The sequence below is a fragment of the Echinops telfairi genome, unplaced genomic scaffold, assembly GCF_000313985.2.
Source record: "Echinops telfairi isolate 266 unplaced genomic scaffold, ASM31398v2 ScPeMD7_6;HRSCAF=24_0, whole genome shotgun sequence".
NCBI classification, from domain to species: Eukaryota; Metazoa; Chordata; class Mammalia; order Afrosoricida; family Tenrecidae; genus Echinops; species Echinops telfairi.
The window spans coordinates 479,154-480,082 of NW_022103902.1; the positions used below are offsets into that span (position 1 = coordinate 479,154).

At 37.5% G+C, this 929-nt stretch overlaps 1 protein-coding gene across 1 annotated transcript in view; it reads left to right on the plus strand.

Moving 5' to 3' along the window:
* LOC101638473 (transmembrane protein 45A) overlaps positions 1-585 on the plus strand; it is a 91,629-nt gene extending 91,044 nt beyond the window's left edge. The window contains exon 6 of the mRNA XM_004706372.2: positions 124-585. Coding sequence (XP_004706429.1) covers positions 124-217 — 94 coding nt within the window. The 3' untranslated portion in view covers positions 218-585. The remainder of the gene's footprint in view (positions 1-123) is intronic.
* Positions 586-929: the final 344 nt, after the last annotated feature.

The window sequence follows — 929 nt, forward strand, 5'->3', positions numbered from 1 at the left end:
CTTTTTGGGTTACCTCTACCATTTGCACAGAAGATAACTTGGGAGTTTGTTGTACTATGCATACATCTTGCTCTGCTTTTTATTTTAAACAACTTCTGACATGAGATGCTCTTTCCTCCTCAGGTTGGTTAAATCTAAACTTAAGAGGTTCTGCCCCACAGAGGTTGAACTCCTGAAAAATACTGAACAAGAACAGGAATCAGAAGAGGAGATGTGATTTTGATTAATCTTTCTAGATAATCCATTTCTTTTATGTATTGTGTTCATGGTTTCGTTCTGAGAATTTTTTTCTAAAGATAGCCTTCAGTGTGCTATTTGCATTTAAAAATTTTAGCATATTTGAATTTAAATGTTTTATTTTTAGATATGAAAACTGGGGATTAGTTTTTCCTGTCAATCATAGTATTTAGGGGCTGAAATGATTCCTCAGATAACCTAAGGCTTGATGCCTCCACTATGAAAAATATTTGTTTAGTTTGCCCTATAGTATGCTTAAAGTTTCTTGTCTTGCTGTAACTTGATAAATGGAATGTCTTTGGCTTATTTTGTTACAGCAATGAGAAATCAATAAATGCATGCATTTCAGATCTTTGTCTTCATTATTCAATTGCAGCCCACGCATATATCATGAAGAAGCTGTTCCCTGACAAGTAGAGTCCTCTTGTGAGAGACTTCCCTTCGGGGCACCTGAATTCTCTCCTGGACTGGTAGGCAACAAGTAGGCCAGAGTGGTGCAAACTTTCAGAAAATGTAAGGTATCAATGCACATGGGATCTACAGGACACCTGGTTGAAAAGCATGGCAAAGTGAGAGTTGTGATGTTAAGAATAAAAAAAGAACACATCACAGAGCACAGCAGGGGCACCTTACTATTCCCTCTGCTGACGGAGCTGTGAGATGAAAACAAGAGACATCTTTTATGGACTCTC